At 40.2% G+C, this 14,461-nt stretch overlaps 3 protein-coding genes across 4 annotated transcripts; 2 read left to right on the top strand and 1 right to left on the bottom strand.

Annotated features, from left to right (window-relative positions):
• Nucleotides 1-801: 801 nt before the first annotated feature.
• On the top strand, nucleotides 802-3,427 carry LOC105567115 (suppressor APC domain-containing protein 2). Its single transcript, XM_012021688.1, has 5 exons — nucleotides 802-1,962; nucleotides 2,193-2,339; nucleotides 2,416-2,628; nucleotides 2,702-2,849; nucleotides 2,927-3,427. The coding sequence occupies exons 1-4, from the start codon at nucleotides 1,120-1,122 to the stop codon at nucleotides 2,846-2,848; spliced, it is 1,350 nt and encodes a 449-aa protein (XP_011877078.1). The 5' UTR covers nucleotides 802-1,119; the 3' UTR covers nucleotide 2,849; nucleotides 2,927-3,427.
• A 95-nt stretch (nucleotides 3,428-3,522) lies between these two features.
• LOC105567114 (zinc metalloproteinase nas-37-like) lies at nucleotides 3,523-7,943 on the top strand. 2 transcript variants are annotated; one of them, XM_012021687.1, is made up of 4 exons: nucleotides 3,523-5,450; nucleotides 7,072-7,212; nucleotides 7,327-7,458; nucleotides 7,733-7,943. In XM_012021687.1, the coding sequence occupies exons 1-4, from the start codon at nucleotides 5,402-5,404 to the stop codon at nucleotides 7,795-7,797; spliced, it is 387 nt and encodes a 128-aa protein (XP_011877077.1). In that variant the 5' UTR covers nucleotides 3,523-5,401; the 3' UTR covers nucleotides 7,798-7,943. The 2 variants fall into 2 exon arrangements, with proteins under 2 accessions (XP_011877077.1, XP_011877076.1); XM_012021686.1 differs by having other exon boundaries at nucleotides 7,072-7,458.
• Nucleotides 7,944-8,086: 143 nt separating this feature from the next.
• On the bottom strand, nucleotides 8,087-13,949 carry LOC105567113 (cold shock domain-containing protein E1). Its single transcript, XM_012021685.1, has 10 exons — nucleotides 12,583-13,949; nucleotides 12,312-12,488; nucleotides 12,025-12,215; nucleotides 11,711-11,921; nucleotides 11,363-11,592; nucleotides 10,962-11,223; nucleotides 10,638-10,865; nucleotides 10,320-10,525; nucleotides 9,657-10,244; nucleotides 8,087-9,578 (listed from the first exon to the last, which is right to left on the bottom strand). The coding sequence occupies exons 1-10, from the start codon at nucleotides 12,973-12,975 to the stop codon at nucleotides 9,410-9,412; spliced, it is 2,655 nt and encodes an 884-aa protein (XP_011877075.1). The 5' UTR covers nucleotides 12,976-13,949; the 3' UTR covers nucleotides 8,087-9,409.
• Between the last annotated feature and the right edge of the window lie 512 nt (nucleotides 13,950-14,461).

Raw genomic sequence — 14,461 nt, 5'->3', positions numbered from 1 at the left:
GTTCATTCTTTACTGACAACAACATTTTACAAACACTTAGAAGACTATAATGGAAACGTTTCACAATGTATCATCAAATTTCGACACGTGTAACCGTGAACATGTCATAAACAACTCCATGTTTAAATTTGTATCTCACAAACAATTCTTATAAATGTTTTTAAACTCAAATAAAAACATTGACTCGACATTTAAACGAACTTCTTATAAACTTTTAATAAATATATTATTTTCGCTCGGACTCGGAGTTTACTGGGATGTGAACATTTTCAAGTGGCAGGACCCATACAACACGCAAAAGACATCTTTAAGACGTCTTTTAGACACGCGTGCTGAATGGGAAACGAATGATGACAATTATATACAAATGTAAGTTCGGATAAACTCCGAAGACTTACATTGTATTACAAATGTAAGCAAAAGTAATCTTCGCCGTTGATAAAACGCAGCAGATGGAATAGACCTTATAATTCTCTTGAATTCATTTGAAAGAGAAATGCATGTGCGATAATTCTGCCATTACCGAAAAGTTGCAAGTCGACTAGCTATTTTCACGACTTGTAGTCACTCGACTTGCAACCTCTGGCTACAAAATGTCTGCATACGTTTCTCCTTCGAGAATTCAAGCGCAGATAAACCACGCAGTGTTTTATCATTTTGAAAAATGGATGTGGCTAGTCGTCTACGTCCGCGATAAATCGAACGTGATGGCGCTACGAATCAGCGCGCGAGTTTAGAACTCACTAGTTACTAGGTCGCTGGCACGGCGCATGATCCGTTCTACTCGGTCCTCTCTCTCTCTCTCTCTCTCTCTCGCTGGGAGACCAGCCTGACCAGCCCCTGATTGATGCATGGATTGCATATGGCCGCGCGGGAGGAGGTTAATAATCTGCAGGGTGGAAAACAACCTGTGGCGATCGTGAACCTGTAGCGCGGGGACGATGCGATCGCTGGATCCGGGCGGAGTACGGCGATAGTTGATTGGGAAATATGCGAGAAAGGCACGGCCGTTGAGCTAAGTAGCCCCGCTAATCCGTCCCCTCGATGATGTAGCTGCCGTCATCTGGAGAACGCGTAACAACGGATATCGCTGCGAGGCGTTGAGATTCCCGGCTAAATATGGCGCAAATACAGACGTCGACGGTGGACGGGCTGCCGAAGCACTTCGTCAGCGCGATGCGCACGCTGTTCGACATAATGGACGATCAGAACACCGGCGTGATCAAGTTCGTCGATATCGAGGGCCGCTGGCAGGACGACGGCACGCAGGGCCTGCCCAAGGGCGTGCTGGACAGCCTGAAGAAGGTCACGCCGCCGAACGGGCTGCTGTCGTTCGAGAGATTCTGCGCCGGCCTCAAGATCTGCCTGCTGCAGATCCAGGCGGGGGCGGACGCGAAGAAGCACGACGGCCAGCCCAGCAGGCCGCCGTCCGCGCCGATACTCATCCCCGACAGTCAGAGCAAGGCGGTCTGGACGTCGCCCAACACCGCCGCCATAAGACCCAACAACGCCATGTCCCAGCAGCGCACCCTCAGCATGCCGCAGCTGCTGGCCAATCGCAAGGACGTGAACGCGCAGCTGGAGCTGATGGACACCGGCAGGAACATCGGGGAGCCCAAGGTCAACAAGGTGTACGGCCCGCCGAAGCCGCCGCGGACCGGCGCCGCGCTGGAGGGCAGAACGATGGGCCTGGAACGTAACTTTGACAAGTCTGAGATCAGGACCGTGCTGCAAAACTGGCAGATGGGTCTTATGATGAGCGACGAGAAGGAGAAGCGTCAGCTGCACGCGGTAAATTATAGGCCGGACCCCAGGACGCTGTTGAGACCGGCCAGAGTTCTGGGCGACGGTAAGGCGGTTGACATACAGAGCAATCAGCTCGGTCTTCAGGCCAAGAAACCGTTGAATCGCCGCAGAGAGCCCAGGCGGCACACGTTGCAGAATGGTATTGATTACAATATGGTAAAGACGTTATCTTCTAGGACTCCCGACTAACTCTTGGTGATTGGTTCTGGGTATGCACTAACTGACTATTAACGGCGATACATATCTCTTGAAGAGTGAGAGACATGTATCCTGTAACTTTAATTATTTTCTTTTAGTCGACATGAATCTTGCATGCACATTCATAAGTGACAATTATTTTCTTTCTTGATATTTCAAAATATTTTCATAATACACGACGCTTTCAGATGAAAAGGATGAAGCAGATCGAGCAAGAGAAGGATGTGCTACTTCAAGGTCTAGCTGCCGTTGATAAAGCTAGAGAATGGTACTTGAAGCAGATATCGGCCACTCAAGAGAAGATTAAGCACCTCGGACGAATGGGTTCCCACGTGGTATGGAGAAAGACACCTCGCTCTCTCACATTAAGCAGAATTCTTCACAAGATACATGCTGTTGTATTTCGCATAGGAACAATGGACGGAGGCACAGCAAGAGCGCTTGGAGCTGCAACGCGCGCGTGTCCTGGAAGTAAACCGACATCTAGCCGCCCTGATAAGCAGCTGGGAACGCGGAGGACTTCCCCTCCATATGAATCTCGCGTTCCTGAGTGCGCCGACCTCGGCGCAGCTTCAGCAGGATATGTTGTCGAGGCTTAAACAACAGAATCACAGATTAACCGAGGTAATGAATAATATCGTACTGTAAGAAAAGCGGCAAGGAAATTAATTTATTCTTTGTGCGACAACAAAAACAGGAAGTTAGCAAAAAGAGCCAACGGATAGCGTTACTTGAGCAAGAAAAGGATAGTCTGGTTAGAGAATTGTATAATAGACAGTCTGGTCTGATTCAATCCCGAAGGGCAACGATGATCCACGAACAACACGATCAAACATTCATGTAAGGTACTAACATTTTTAATTAAATATCGAACCGGCGACAATCATTAATCCCTGACTTTATTTGTCAATATTCTTTTCAGAATATGAGTGTTTCAAGTTTTAGAAAATGTGCCACATATAAGTGATAGAATTTGAATTAAAGTAACGATAAAAGTAATGGCTGAATTCGTTACCGTTACTGTAAAAATGTAACGACGTTACCGTTACAGACGTAAAAAAGTAACGAAAACGGTAACGCGTTACTTCCCAACCCTGTGTATTAATGATGTCGGACGGACGTTCCAGTTGGAATACTCTACGACAAATGACGAAACGATCAATCGTGTTCTGAACGCTTCAGAATGTTTATACTGCCATGTAGAATATATTTTAGAAATATGAAATATTTGATATATTGTGTTACAATAATTATCGCTGTCTTATTCACTTCTTGCGTTAAGAATTGTAAAATATTCATTAACAGAGTATATACAATTAAATACAATTTAGGCATAATAATAGACAAATGAAATTGTTCTAACATCTCTGTAATCTGTCTTTAAAAAATTTGTTTTAATAAATTATTTTAATTATGTATTAAATGTGGATGTCTCAGTTTTCTTGTACTATAATCTTAGATCCACTAAAATGTACTGTGTCTTAATACTATAATCTTATACAGTATATTATGCAGTATTCGAGCAATAAATACACGATGCACTATTGACATATTGATCTTGATCCCGTAAAATTTTTTTTAATTAAATCTTATTGCTTTGTCAAAAGTGATAAATTTTACGGGCCTGTGACACACATTCCATCAATTTCCTGACTTAGAGCTACCAGTGTCAAATGTTATCGAATTCTAAGAGGCGATAGCATGTGATGATACGTCGTTAAGTCTAGATCTTGCCTAATGGAGCTAGTCGATCCTTAGTATAGAAAAGAATTTCACGTATATGACTTGAAAATAAAAGTAATTTTATAAATGATTAATACTTGTAATCATTCGAATGGTTCTGTCCTTGGAAGTATTGACAAGTTATAATGTTCACCGATTTTCACTTAATATATTACGAGACAAAGAAGAACTGTTTGTCTCGTATGTTACATATTTTTACTTTTGTCTTTTGTAACACAAATATCTGCGCTAATAAAGGACGAAAGATCGAACGTTACTGGAAACGATTATATAAATAAGTAATTAGAAAAATCAAATGTAACTTCAAGCATACGTAGGGTAGAGGGCTATTTCGCTTAGTTAATGAAAACTTAAATAAAAAAATTAATTGAAACAGGGAGGAGCTTTTTAATTTTCACGAAAGAGAGGAACTTTCGGAGTCCTGAGGTTTTTCTCGCTTTTTAGCTGTTATCTTGAAAATATTTTTTATCCGAATTTTTCTTCAACTGAGCGAAATAGCCCCGCTCTACTCTACAAAAGAATTGACTTTCTTATTTCTTCAAATTGCAAATAAAACGCGTTTTGTTTCTTAAATCGATATATATTTCATCAGTGATATGTTCAACTTAATTAAAATATTTTTACTTTGTGTCAAAAATTAAATGGATTATTCGATTGATTTGCTAGATTATCGATTCAATAATTGTCTGCGAAACATGTCGTTTCTTTCTTTATGAAAATTTTTATCTCGAGTCCAAAAAAACTGAAGACGCAGTCTTTTTTCATAACGAAAATAGACTCACTGTGTTGCAAAGACAGTGAGTCTGATAATTTGATATATATACAGTCGTACAGTGATAGCAAACAAAAAGCTTGAATTCGTCAAACTTTATCAGAAAATAAAAACAAGGTACATATAAATTGCGACAAGTCACAATAAAGACATTGCGAATAGCTATATCTCATTTCAAAGTGATCGTAAAGTACAAGTAGCTTTTTACACCGGAAAATATTATATACAAGAATTAAATATCCGTAAATATTCGTTAAACATCTTGACATGCGATTCTTTGCGAATCTCAAACACGAGAAGTCTAGCAAATTTGCAAGAAAAGTTAATGGATTATTAAAATTTTCTTCCGTTACAAGCTTTAATTTTATCAGAGCATATATTTTAAATGCAAGAGCTTATTTCTCGTTAATAAATAGATTAACGTTACGAGAAATTAAAGAATTGCATGATTTCGTGTTTCTGATTCTCGATATTGTGGATGTCGGCGGAAGACGGAGTTGTACCCCACGCATAATTCTTCAGCGATTGGACGGCATCTGCACGATCGTAACTAGTTTAGCGGTCCACGACAGTTAGTTGCCACGAGTCGGCGGATTCGGTCGACTCGGCCGCTGTATCGTCCCCGAACGACACGGCGAGCGCTTCTCCCGTTGCGACGTCGACGAGAGAACGCGCGTGAGAAGAGAGACCGTACTGATCCCGTATCCTCTGTGTGGAGAGTCTGTCGACCTTTGACACCGGGCCGGCGACAAAAGCCTACCAAGAAAACGCCGAGCGGTCGACGATCTCCCCGTCGCGCTCCTCTCTTGGATTATCGCCGTCCGCAGTATCTTTCGTGTGGCTTTTTGACGTCTCTCTTGTTTCACCTTATCCGGGAACATCATGCTACCGAGACTAACGCTGCCAGTCGCTCTGCTCCTTTTAACAATGGGTACGTTATATTATAATACCGAGCTCGATGGATTATAAATTTTGCATAGACGAAGACACTAAATATTCAGTATATCATTAAGTATACAATAAAATGTATTATACAGTCTCTCAAAATGTATTATACAGTCCGATAATTAGTTAATTAAATGTATAACTTCAGAGATTATAATAATTAGCAATTTATATACAGATTTCTTTCCGCAAGGACATGTTCATTTAATTCATGTATTTGCTCATTGCTCTTCCAGAAGATTGGTACTTTAAAAACACTATGTTTTTAACTATATGTGTTTTTCTTGCGTCAATCAAATTCCCAAAATTAACAATTTTCAGGTATATCCAGGTTAAAACTCGATTTTGTATAATCTATTACTTAATCTACGGTTTTTTTCTTTCTCGTCACTATGTTCTATTGTACTTGCAAAATAATATACGATTTTCCTCTAGCCTATTAATTTGTTCTAGACAATAATTTTAAATACGTTGACTTTTTACAACTTAAATATAAGCCATTATATCACCAAAGGAGGAATTTTTAAGACTTAAGTATTCCTCGAAATTATTACAGTTTCCTCAGCATAATTAATCTCCCATAGAATGAATAGCAGTAATATCTATATGAAACGCGCTCTCAGTTTATGTTCTGAATAATCAAATGATAAACCCATCATACCGATAATGAACGGCACTTTCAATGATGAACATCCCACACACGCCTTCTTTACTGATTACGTCGCTACAACGAGCCGTATCGTCTGTAATTAATAATTACCCTTGAATGAACCGAAGAATGAAGAGGTACACGAACGCAGCTAAAAGACATTAAAAATTACTGGACATATGTTACTGCAACATATCCACACGTTGGCGAAATAGAGATCAGAAAAGTCACGCATTAGGTCGCGAGCAAACGAATCTAAAAATCGATTAGCCCACGCAGGGTATCCTCTATCTCGTGAAACTCTTATCAATTTAGACAAGTGGGAAGTGCAGCCGGCCACATCCGGCGCAAACATTCGCTTCCATTAAAACGCCACTATCTCTCCTCGGGGTAAATAAACCGTAGATATTTTCACTACATCTGTGGTACATTCACCTAAAAATAATGCAGATAATTGATAAATATAGAATCCAAATTGATAGAATCGCGTCTATTCATTCTTCTGATAACATTAAAATAATTATTAATATAAACCCATGATAGTAAATATAGTAAAACAGCTTCATTCGTTGATTTTTCTAAACTATCGAATACTCTTTTATTGCCGTTTGATCAATATACGGTTTTTTCTCTTAAAAAATAGCGAAAATGTTCGTTATTTATTACATCCCTATAATATTTAGTCTTTGTATGTTGTTGAATCACAGAAATTTAAATTCTGTTAAAATCTGCTTGTGAAATTGATCGAGAAACAAAGCTTTTTTATTTTCTCTCTGCTGCAACTTATCTCATTGTCAAAGAAGGTTCGTTTGTTGACGAAAAATCAATCCCAGTTAAATGAAAACGTTTGCTAAGAAGACACGAGAGGCATTCTATAAATGTAATTTTTTTGCTTAAATAACTCAAAAACGTTGTGCTTGTTCAACACAGTCTAATTAACACCAAGTTCCTTTGCCAGGAGTTGTATTGTCGAAGGGATGCGAGTTGGATCAGATGCGATACGGATGTCGCATCTACAATGCACAATGCAGTTGCGGCTACGGCTGCAAAGCCGAGTATAGATATGACAACAATGACGATTGCAAGTTAGCGCTGAAAGGTAATGACAAACGATACTTGCTCTTACTTGATCTGTTAAATCTGCAGAATAGTAGACACACTGAGACGTTGTACGTTACACTTGTCTTGAAAACTTTAACTTGTCTCGTTACAGGAAGACGTAGCGACATATGCTCCCGATCGAAGCCTTGCATGAACGAGGGCTCCTGTTCCCAAATATCGTCGGAGCCCGGATTTAAATGTCGTTGCGAAGGAACCGGATTTTATGGCACTTACTGCGAGACACGTTAGTACCCTCCAATGGCAGCAGATAATTCGAGTTCATTTTCACAGTCTTGAGAACGTTGTAATTTTTCGTATACGTATAAATCTTTGCATAAAAAATCACCTGAATGACTGAATAGAATTAGAAAGCAAAGGGTATTTTGGTAGAAAAAAATGGTATATTATTAAATATTAAAAAGTCCTCGTATTCCTTGAGGTTTTCTTTCAACATAGAGAACACATCACGATGACGCAGACGAAAGAGAAAAAAAATTAACAAATAATTTATGTTACAGCCTGTCCACGACCAGACAATACGCTTTTCCGAGGACAATTCCCTTACGAGTGCGTCGTGATCTAATTCCAGTCTCTCCGCTTATTTCGATCTGAAATTCAAATTTGTCTTAATATGATACATACATACATACAAAGAAAGAAACGCATTTCATAAAACATATTTACACACATCTTTGTACATACATAATAAATATTAAAACATACAGTCGATACGCCGTTCCACCTCTCATTTTGCATTCCCATTCGGCCTTTTTGTAAACCGCGATTTTGGAAACAGCTCGGCAAGTATTCGAGTTACATCGTAAAATAATTTCACGGTTTTGAAAGTGCTCCGACGTTTTATAGAAGGTAGATGTATTTCGATGCTTCCACTGTTTATTCATCAATAATTTTACAATATGTATGCACATGATGTGTTGGATCCATGAGTTTCGGGACAAGCGCTTAGTTTGTATCGTGCTTGTGTTATGTACTTTACCTTATTTTACGTTATTTCTCTCGTATCTCTACAATAATGCCACATGTACCTCGCTTACCGTTTCAGATGGCAAAACTTATAAAACGTGACTTTTTGCTCTTTACATAGGTATTTTTTTGTAATTTCCATTGTTGCATGTCCACAGAATTAGTAATACTAATTTGATTTTACAACACTGCATTAGAGGAACTTAACGACATGTATATATATATATATTTATATATATATATTTATATATTTATAATTATCTAAGATAAACAGTTGGCCAGTCATAACTCTTCCCTTTCTTTTTTACAAATTTATAGACATCTTAACAGAGTGACTCAATATCATAATTGATTATAACAAAACACACTGCTCATAATAAAATTATTCAACAAATTCCGGCAAAGAATCTGTAGTGCAGGATGTTTTCCTTCAATCTTTTTGTATCAATATCACGTAGATTCTGGTATTCGCGCGTAAATGTTTTATCCTTTTCTTTCACCCATTGTATTATACATTTATATCACATATGATATACAAAATAGGGTAAAACAAATTTCGAAATAAATCATATAAATAAAGATTGTATATCAATATGCACAAGGATACTTTTTATAAAGACGGTCAGATCTCGGATATAAACAGGCAGCTTAGTAGTCTGTAAATATTCTGAGATGTCTTTTTAGTACTTTATTTTTAATTAATCAATTGATGTGTTTACCGAACTTGTACGAAAATAGAAACGTATTAATAAAAAATTTCGACAAATCTCTTACGAACTATCCATTACGTTCAAGAAAAAGTAACAATCGAATAGGTAGCTTAGCAATAAATTCATGAAAATATGGGAAATTAACTAAAGAGAGAAACCAATTACGTATTAGAGTAAATTCTAACATTATCTGAATGTAAGATAAACCGCCTTCCTGTTCTTTTTCCTCCCGTTTCCTCCCTTTATGAGGTGATAAAATGAGTCGTTGTTCATTTTTTTGTTTGCTTTTTTACTTTTATATTATTTCGGCCCTTGGTCACCATCCATTTTCAGATTATTATCATTATAATTATTGTTGTCACATTAGTTCTGAATTTGGCAAATGTTTACGACCACATGCTTACAATAGTAATCTCGGTATCGAAGTGTATGGACTAAAAACAAATTGTAGATTACAATTTGGATAATCAATAGCCCAGTCTCGTTAGCTGCCCAGGCGTATTATTCTTCTATGGCACCAGGAGCACGTTGACATCTTTCCTGGGTGAACCCGCGCGTGCCATCAGGCCCTCTTGGTTGCCTGACCACAGTTAATTTTGGGCCTGAATCCTCCAATGATATAGTACGTAATCGGCTTATTAATCGCTCGGGTCGTTGCTGGACTGCATCGCTGTTGGCAGCAAAAGTTTGCAAGTAAAATTACACTGCCATTCATTTGTAGAGAAGCAAGACAAAAGAATCACTTTACCTTAATCGAGTTACGTTACACGCTGACGATTTGCCAGTGCGTTGATTAGTAACCAAAACGAATTCCACCTGATCTCCTGGCTGCAGCGTAACATGATCTCGGACCTCACTCACGTGGAAGAATAATTTCCTACCCTCATCGACTTCGTAAGCGAGAAAGCCGAAAGGGCCCTTCATCGCGTCCACAGTTGCCCTCCTTTTTTTCCTGACCGCTACGATATTACAAGCGTGACCTGCTGAGTCGACCTGCAGTTGCACAGGATCGCCAGCCTGCAATAGCTCCCGTTTGTTAGAAAGTCCCATGATTCCGAATTCATATTCCGGCGTTTCCTCATCCTCGTTTGTCGGATTTATCTTGATCAAGCCAGCATACTCAGCCTGCTCGGGATTTGCACTTCGCAACGGTCGTACCACAGTACCGTCGAGTACATCGCTGACCGCCGTTGGCCTTGGGATACTTCCGCGAGGTACCAGTTTAACATGATCGGCAGCTACGCAACCTCCGGAGCCCCTTCCATTGCTCGAATTGCTAATTGTACATTCGATATCAGCCCCTAATTCCAATGAATTAGCGTCTCCCTCAAAGTTACTGCGAATAAAGTGTTGATTTTATACATACGTGTACGCATTGTTTTGCTGCGAAAATGTCAAGTACAGCTCTTACCTGTAGTGAAAAAATATTTCTCTATCATGATTTACTGTCTCAATAAAGCCGAACCCGTCTTTGAGGGCGGCAATAAAACCTTGACACACTTGTCCATTTGATTTTTTGTTAACATTTTGAATTTTTTCACCAGCGGCATTTACTAAAAATATGTCTTCGGCAACAAGTTCTTTATTTCGTTTCACTTGAACAATACTAAACATTACCTACAAAGTGACAAAAAAAAAATACTTTTAGCGGAGTGTACAGAGTAGGCGCCCCTCTGAAAAAGTGAAACGTGGGCGTGCAAGTTTTCTATGTGACTTTATATCAATTTACCTTATCACCCAATTTCGGAATATGCTTAGGGTCACAATCTTTAGAGAAGAAAATAATGCTTTTCTGCTGACCGTAACTAATGAGGCCAGGTTCTATCGAATTTGTGTCCTGCGATACAGTACCTAATATATCCTTCTCTATAATAGTTTGAAATGTTACGGTACCCATTGGCAAATGTTTCAGTCTAATAGCACTTTGTCGAGTATTAGAGAATGATGATGACGGGTCCTTGTAAAAAAAACAAGAGTAAAATTATAACAAGATGAAAAAGAAAAAAAACTTTTAAACGCTGAAGTATAATTTATCACACTGACAAACACTCACTTGTACGACTGTAAATTCAACTTCGTCCCCTACACTAATTTCTCTATCAACATCAAGAACCTCGTTAAAATGAAAGAAAAGTCTAGGTTCTCTTTCTACACAACGAATAAAGCCAAATCCATCCTTGAGAGATTGTATTACACCTTGCTCCCGTCGTTCCCCAGACACAGTGAAAGATTCCGGTAACAACATTATCTCTGTAGCTCTTTTGAGCTGATCTCTAGTATCTGTTGCAATACGAAATTGGACCCAGTCCCCGTGTCTGTCAAAGAAATCAAGTTGCAACTTATCATAACTGCATTAGTTGAAGAAAGATTTTGCATTTCGTTAAATCATACATTTACATACGCAAGAATGGATATAGAAAAGAGGAGAAGTTTTCATCAATTCGTATAGATTACCTAAGAGTAAAGTCGCCCTTTTGATCTTTATCACCAAAGGGTACTTCAACTTCAGAATGATCACTGTCTCTGTATCGGATACGACCAGGTAATGGATCGTTTTGATGACGAGCAGCATTGCCTCTCTCCAAAGGTTTCAACACTTGCCCCTTCACGACCTCATTGCTGACCTCCTCAAATACAATTGAGCCAGGTGGTAACTTTGTAATGTTGCAGGCTACCTCCTTCCCCTGCGCGGAAAGCAGAAAGCACATTAGACCTCAAATTCTCTGTCGCTTAAACTAAACGCTTCATATACAAACGTACCCCTTTCAGGGAACGCACGTACACAGCTTTTATCTTACTTACATTGCGCGTCTGTATTATAAACTCCACATCATCTCCTAGCCTAAGTTCTTCTTTCATAGATTTAGCCTCGCTAAAGTGGAAGAATATCTCTTTGACTACATCAGCACGCTCGATAAAACCAAAATTCTCTTTCATTGAGCATACCACTCCGCGATAACGAACCGGATGCGCCGGATTCTCCAGCCTCACGTTACACGCACCCAGGTTTCCTCTGCAACGTGTTTCGCGTACGTAAGAAAAGGCGGAGTTGCTACTTACACAGGTATTCCCTGTGTAAGTAGCAACATATCGACAAACGTCGCGGCAATTATTACCGTTGATTAGTAGCGATTTGAAATGACACTTTATCACCAGCGCGTAGGGTGACATTTCCCTCAACATCATCTTTGGTATATGGCAGAAAAAAACATTCACCACGGTTCTCGTAACTGATACGTCCCTGGGAATCGCCACTCGCCTGTAACTCCGTTGTCACGTTACCGATGCATCGTTGATCGCCCAATGCCTAGAACAAGTTACAACCGCACATTTTACTTGTTGCGACTCTCCCTTCTACACCCCCCCACACAATTGTTATCGTCGCTATCGCCGTTTTACTAACCACCGGGGCGATTTTGCTAACGCTGCTCGCAATGGGCTTGCCTGTTCGTCGATCGTAAGTCATTTCAAACTCTACCGGATCTCCAATCTTCAAGTGCTCAATATTACCGGTAAATTGGCTAAAATGAAAAAACAACCTCGCCTGTCTCTCACAGCACTGTATGAATCCGTAAGAATGCTGCCGGAAACAGAGAACAAGACAATGTGTAAGTTAGTCGCTCGCCTACTTGGCCGTTGCGGACAAATCATGTTTGCCACATAGCGGTACTCACCAATAACTTCTCAATTATACCAGTTTCCCGTGTCCCCTGATTCGCGGACTGATCCTGGTAGGTAGAATTATTGGTGGCGGGTTCGCTCGTGTAACCAGCGTTTGTCTCCATACCCGTGAACTCGAAGGGGAATCTTGTGGCGCCATTGCGCGGCGACGACTGCGTGCCGGGGTAACTTGCGTAGTTCGTAGTGGAATTTTTACACTCGGGCGGCGAGCCCATGTAATGGTCACCGCTGTAGTTGGTGCCATTTCGATAGTTGTTAGACGTCTGCTGGTGAGATCCCGTTATGGCCTTAGGACTTGGTATTGCCATAGACTTGTAGTCAAGTATTGCTGGGTCAGAGTTCATGATTGGCGGCTGGAACGTTTTCCACTGAGGATTGTTGGACATTTTCTTCTCAAAGTTTGCGCAGTGTTATGTGTAATGTTTACGTATAATTTAGCTCTCTTCTCCTCCCTCGAAACAATCACTTAATTTCTCCCCCTTGTCTTCCTCTTTATGTTTACACCTCCGTCTCAACCCACAGTATATATACTTATAGTTAGAAATTTTTAGTCTTCTTTTTTTCAATTATTTAAGTGTTTTAACATAGATATCACAGAACGGTTCTTGGTACCTTATATCTTTGTTCACTATTATAATGTTACGAGAACTTAATGAAGAGGAAGAGTGGCTCCTTGAAAATGCCGCAGAAATGCAGGCTCTCCTTCGTGACCAGAAAGTGGAAGTGAGGTCTCTTTGAAAATATCTTAAGCGCGTTTATATCGTCAATTATTTATCTCAGAGTACCACGGCGGCTCGACACAAACTTGGCACTCCTTAAACGCAGATAAAAGGTGTTCCTAGCAATTCAAGCGGAGCAGCACAATCTCAGCCGCAATCACAATCACGGTCACTGTAATTGGCTCACCTATCTCTTGCTCGCAAGGCTTTGTTGTGTATATAATATACAAATGAACGATGCAGTTAATGCTGATTTACGACTTAATACAAGTACAAAATCTTAGCACACCATATACACTGTCAATACTTTCCGTACGTATATGCTTGAATATTATTAACAACGGTTTGATAAATACTCAATTTTTTTTTTGCGTGCACTAGAACAACCGTGTTTCCCTCTTAAACATCAGTCATCCCTTACAAAAGGAGTAAATGAAAAACATAGGAGATTTTAAAGGATAAATGTTGACTTGAAAATCCTCAGATGTCTTCAATGCGTGCTGAGTCTGATTGTGTTCTTCCGATATTTTCTGTAGTAACGTTTCCTTCTTCAGCTTTTAAATGTGGAATTTACAGTGAGCCTTGGTTTCAGAAGTGTCCTAAACTAACAATGACACAAGCTGCAAAAGAAAGAGACAATTGCGACGGTTAAACAACCACCTTGCGGACACCGCGCGGGGGATATTCGGGCGCGCAAGATCTAAGAAGCGTTCGTTTCTACGGTGTCTCGCGGCGCAAATTCAATCTTGCACAAAGTATCGCGCAACAATTTCGAAACCTTAACGCGCAAGATGTACACAAGTCTCGGCAAGTGGCGTCCGAAACGAGGACAAAGAATACAAGGGGGGGGGGGGGACTAATCACGTGTAAAAAAGGCCAGGCTCGATCACGTGGTACAGGGAAAAAAAATCAACGGCGGAAGATACTAAAGACTTTACACTCCGCCGCAACCTCTTCCCGTGGACGCGCGTTTAAACGGAAATCCGCACCGAAGATGCAACACACATACACGCGCGCACGTGAATCTCTACGCGCACTTGAAGCACACGTGATCGAGCCTAACGTAGGTTACTCGTCCCTGCAGGGACGTGCGAGAGAGAGAGACAGAGAGCGAAAGAGAGAGAGAGAATTTTCCGGAGTCGAGAGGAAACGA

The sequence above is a fragment of the Vollenhovia emeryi genome, unplaced genomic scaffold (assembly GCF_000949405.1).
Source record: "Vollenhovia emeryi isolate VEMERY1.0 unplaced genomic scaffold, V.emery_V1.0 DF939140.1, whole genome shotgun sequence".
NCBI classification, from domain to species: Eukaryota; Metazoa; Arthropoda; class Insecta; order Hymenoptera; family Formicidae; genus Vollenhovia; species Vollenhovia emeryi.
Note: the sequence above shows the minus strand (reverse complement) of the source record. Positions and strands in the feature narration are given on the sequence as shown.

What these genes read in the sequence shown, in the direction of transcription:
- LOC105567115 (XM_012021688.1), top strand. Translation starts at nt 1,120, where the DNA reads ATGGCGCAAATACAGACGTCGACGGTGGACGGGCTGCCGAAGCACTTC. An exon ending in GACGAATGGGTTCCCACGTG is followed by an intron (nt 2,340 to 2,415) that starts GTATGGAGAAAG and finishes TATTTCGCATAG; the next exon opens with GAACAATGGACGGAGGCACA. An exon ending in AGAATCACAGATTAACCGAG is followed by an intron (nt 2,629 to 2,701) that starts GTAATGAATAAT and finishes CAACAAAAACAG; the next exon opens with GAAGTTAGCAAAAAGAGCCA.
- LOC105567114 (XM_012021686.1), top strand. Translation starts at nt 5,402, where the DNA reads ATGCTACCGAGACTAACGCTGCCAGTCGCTCTGCTCCTTTTAACAATG. An exon ending in TCTGCTCCTTTTAACAATGG is followed by an intron (nt 5,451 to 7,071) that starts GTACGTTATATT and finishes TTCCTTTGCCAG; the next exon opens with GAGTTGTATTGTCGAAGGGA. An exon ending in TGGCACTTACTGCGAGACAC is followed by an intron (nt 7,459 to 7,732) that starts GTTAGTACCCTC and finishes TTTATGTTACAG; the next exon opens with CCTGTCCACGACCAGACAAT.
- LOC105567113 (XM_012021685.1), bottom strand. Translation starts at nt 12,975, where the DNA reads ATGTCCAACAATCCTCAGTGGAAAACGTTCCAGCCGCCAATCATGAAC. An exon ending in CAAATCGCTACTAATCAACG is followed by an intron (nt 11,922 to 12,024) that starts GTAATAATTGCC and finishes AACACGTTGCAG; the next exon opens with AGGAAACCTGGGTGCGTGTA. An exon ending in TTGAATTTACAGTCGTACAA is followed by an intron (nt 10,866 to 10,961) that starts GTGAGTGTTTGT and finishes TTTTTTTACAAG; the next exon opens with GACCCGTCATCATCATTCTC.